The sequence below is a fragment of the Sinocyclocheilus grahami genome, unplaced genomic scaffold (genome assembly GCF_001515645.1).
Source record: "Sinocyclocheilus grahami isolate Dianchi unplaced genomic scaffold, SAMN03320097.WGS_v1.1 scaffold1779.1, whole genome shotgun sequence".
NCBI classification, from domain to species: Eukaryota; Metazoa; Chordata; class Actinopteri; order Cypriniformes; family Cyprinidae; genus Sinocyclocheilus; species Sinocyclocheilus grahami.
Window position 1 is genome coordinate 48,426 of NW_015506958.1, and position 2,731 is coordinate 51,156.

At 38.4% G+C, this 2,731-nt stretch overlaps 1 protein-coding gene across 1 annotated transcript in view; it reads right to left on the reverse strand.

Annotated features, from left to right (window-relative positions):
* Positions 1 to 2,731, reverse strand: part of LOC107572592 (receptor-type tyrosine-protein phosphatase O-like) — a 43,602-nt gene that overhangs the window by 24,241 nt on the left and 16,630 nt on the right. Inside the window, 1 exon segment of the mRNA XM_016259015.1 lies at positions 317 to 478. Within this exon segment, the coding sequence (XP_016114501.1) occupies positions 317 to 478 (162 nt within the window).

The window sequence follows — 2,731 nt, forward strand, 5'->3', positions numbered from 1 at the left end:
CTTGTAGGGACTCTCCATAGGCGTAATGCTTTTTCTACTGTACAAACTGTATTTTCTATCACCCTACACCTAACCCTACCCCTCACAGGAAACTTTCTGCATTATTACTTTCTCAAAAAAACTCATTCTGTAAGATTTATAAGCTTGTTTCCTCATAGGGACCTAAAAAATGTCCCCACAAGGTCACAATTGACTGATATTACTATCCTTGTGGGGACATTTGGTCCCCATAACGTGATGAATACCAGGTACACTCTCACTTACACACATACACTTACACACACACACACACACACACACACACACACACTCGTACTGAGGTAGAAGGTGAATCCGGTGTCGGCTGAACTCTCTCGGGCCTCGCAGTCTCCAGACGAACTGAGTGTTGTGACGTGAACGCCATACGTTCCTGCTTCTGAGAGCTCGGTGAAGAACTCGTGTGTGTTCTCATCCACCGTCGCCGTTTCTGTGGAGTTTCCTGCTCAAACAACGAAGACAAGAACAGAGGAATAGATTTACAAAGGGTTTAACACCTATTTTTATTTATTATTTTATTTATAAATGTTTGAGTTACTAATTATTACGGCCTATTTTACATCAACGCTGGCTGTTTTGGTGGAGTTTCCTGCTCAAAGAACAAGGAAAAGAACATAGAACATGCTTATTTTTATTACTGCCTATTTTAATTTATTTATTATTTATGAATTAATTAATTTGTTATGGTTTAATTGTCATATATTAATTATTATTGCCTATTTATATATTTTTTTTATTTATTAATTTTAAAAGTTTTATTTTTATTCATTAATTATTACAGCCTTTTTTTAAATGTATTTGTTATTTTCATTTATAACAGTTTAATTGTGATGTATTAATTATTACTGCCTATTTTAATTAATTATTGAGAATTTATTTATGAAGTTTTATTTTTATTTATTCATTATTACTGCCATTTTTATTATTTTTCTTTGTTTATTAATTTATAACTGTTTTATTTTAATTTATTAATTTAAGCCTATTTTTCTTTGTTTATAATTTAATTATTAATTTTAGTTCATAATTGCTTTATTTTTATTAATTAATGATTACTGCTTATTTTAAATTTATTTATTAATCTATTTATAATTTTTTTTTTATTAATCATTACTAAAGCATATCTTTATTAATTATGTTTATTTATTGATTCAGCATGAGCAGTTTTTAATCTAAATTAGATTGTATAATTTCGAAATCTGAAGCAAAAACAGAATGGTCTGACTTTATTTTTGTGAAACTATACTACATAAAACATCTGAATGAAACAGCAGACGAGCTGAACGAGACGCAGATGCACTCTCTGACAGCAGGTGGCGCTCATGAACAGCAATTATACAGTGTTTCCTTGGTTACCGCTGTAAACAAAGCAGAGCTGTGCTTATGAACAGCAATGTTCAGCAATGTTACGATGTTCAATGTTACGAACAGCAGATTGATGAAGAATGGCGCCGATGATGATGGCGGCCTCCGTGGCCTGCTCTGCAGTTGTTTTTGTGCTTTTGTTAGTTTGTCCTGTTTTTAGTTATATCCTGCAATCAGTTTCACCAGAGATGAATTGCTGGACATTCGGCACTACACATCACCCGATATTTCACCGGTTTTCGACTATTCTGATGTTTTGCTGGACATAGTAGTTGGCAGAGCAGCTGCGCTGATCAAGCGCTTCAGGACGCGCAGACGGGGGAAGCGAACAGGCGCCCTCGTGAAGCCCAGGCAGCGCGGATTTTGAACGCCGTTGCCCAGCATCCATCTGGCGAACCTCCGCTCTCTACCCAACAAAACGAATGAACTCCTTCTGCTCTCCCGGACAAATAAGGATTTCTCACACTCCGCTGTTCTGTGTTTCACGGAAACCTGGCTGAATGACGCCATACCGGACAGTGCGTTAAATCAGCCGGGCTTTCAGCTGTTCAGAGCGGACCGCGACGCAGAATCAACAGGGAAATCGCGAGGCCGCGAGACATGCTTTTACATCAACGAAAGGTGGTGTACAGATGTAACCGTGTTAAAGAAGATGTGCTGTTCAGATCTAGAAGCGCTTTTCATTAACTGTAAGCCTTTCTATTCGCCGCGGGAGTTTTTCTCGTTCATTCTCGTCAGTGTTTACATTCCTCCGCAAGCGCTTGTGAGCTCGGCTTTACAACAACTAGCTGATCGTATCACAGAGACAGAACAACAACACTCAGACTCTGTTTTAATCATTCTTGGGGATTTTAAAACTTGGGGACTTGGGGATAAAGCAAATCTCTCCCATGAACTGCCAAAATACAGACAGCACAACACATGTCCCACCAGAGACAGTAATATACTGGATCACTGTTACACTACAATAAAAAATGCATATCGCTCCGTCCCACGGGCAGCTTTGGGGCTCTCTGATCACTGTTTGGTTGATCTTATACCGACCTACAGGCAGAAACTGAAATCAGCTAAACCTGTATTAAGGACTGTAAAAAGATGGACTAATGAAGCAGAGCAGGATTTACAAGCTTGTTTCGACCTCACTGATTGGAGTGTTTTTGAAGCTGCTGCCACCAATCTGGACGAGCTCACAGAGACTGTAACATCTTATATCAGTTTCTGTGAATATATGTGCATTCCTACCAGGACTCATTTAACCTACAACAACGACAAACCATGGTTCACTGCAAAACTCAGACAGCTCCGTCAGGCCAAAGAAGATGCTCACAGGAAG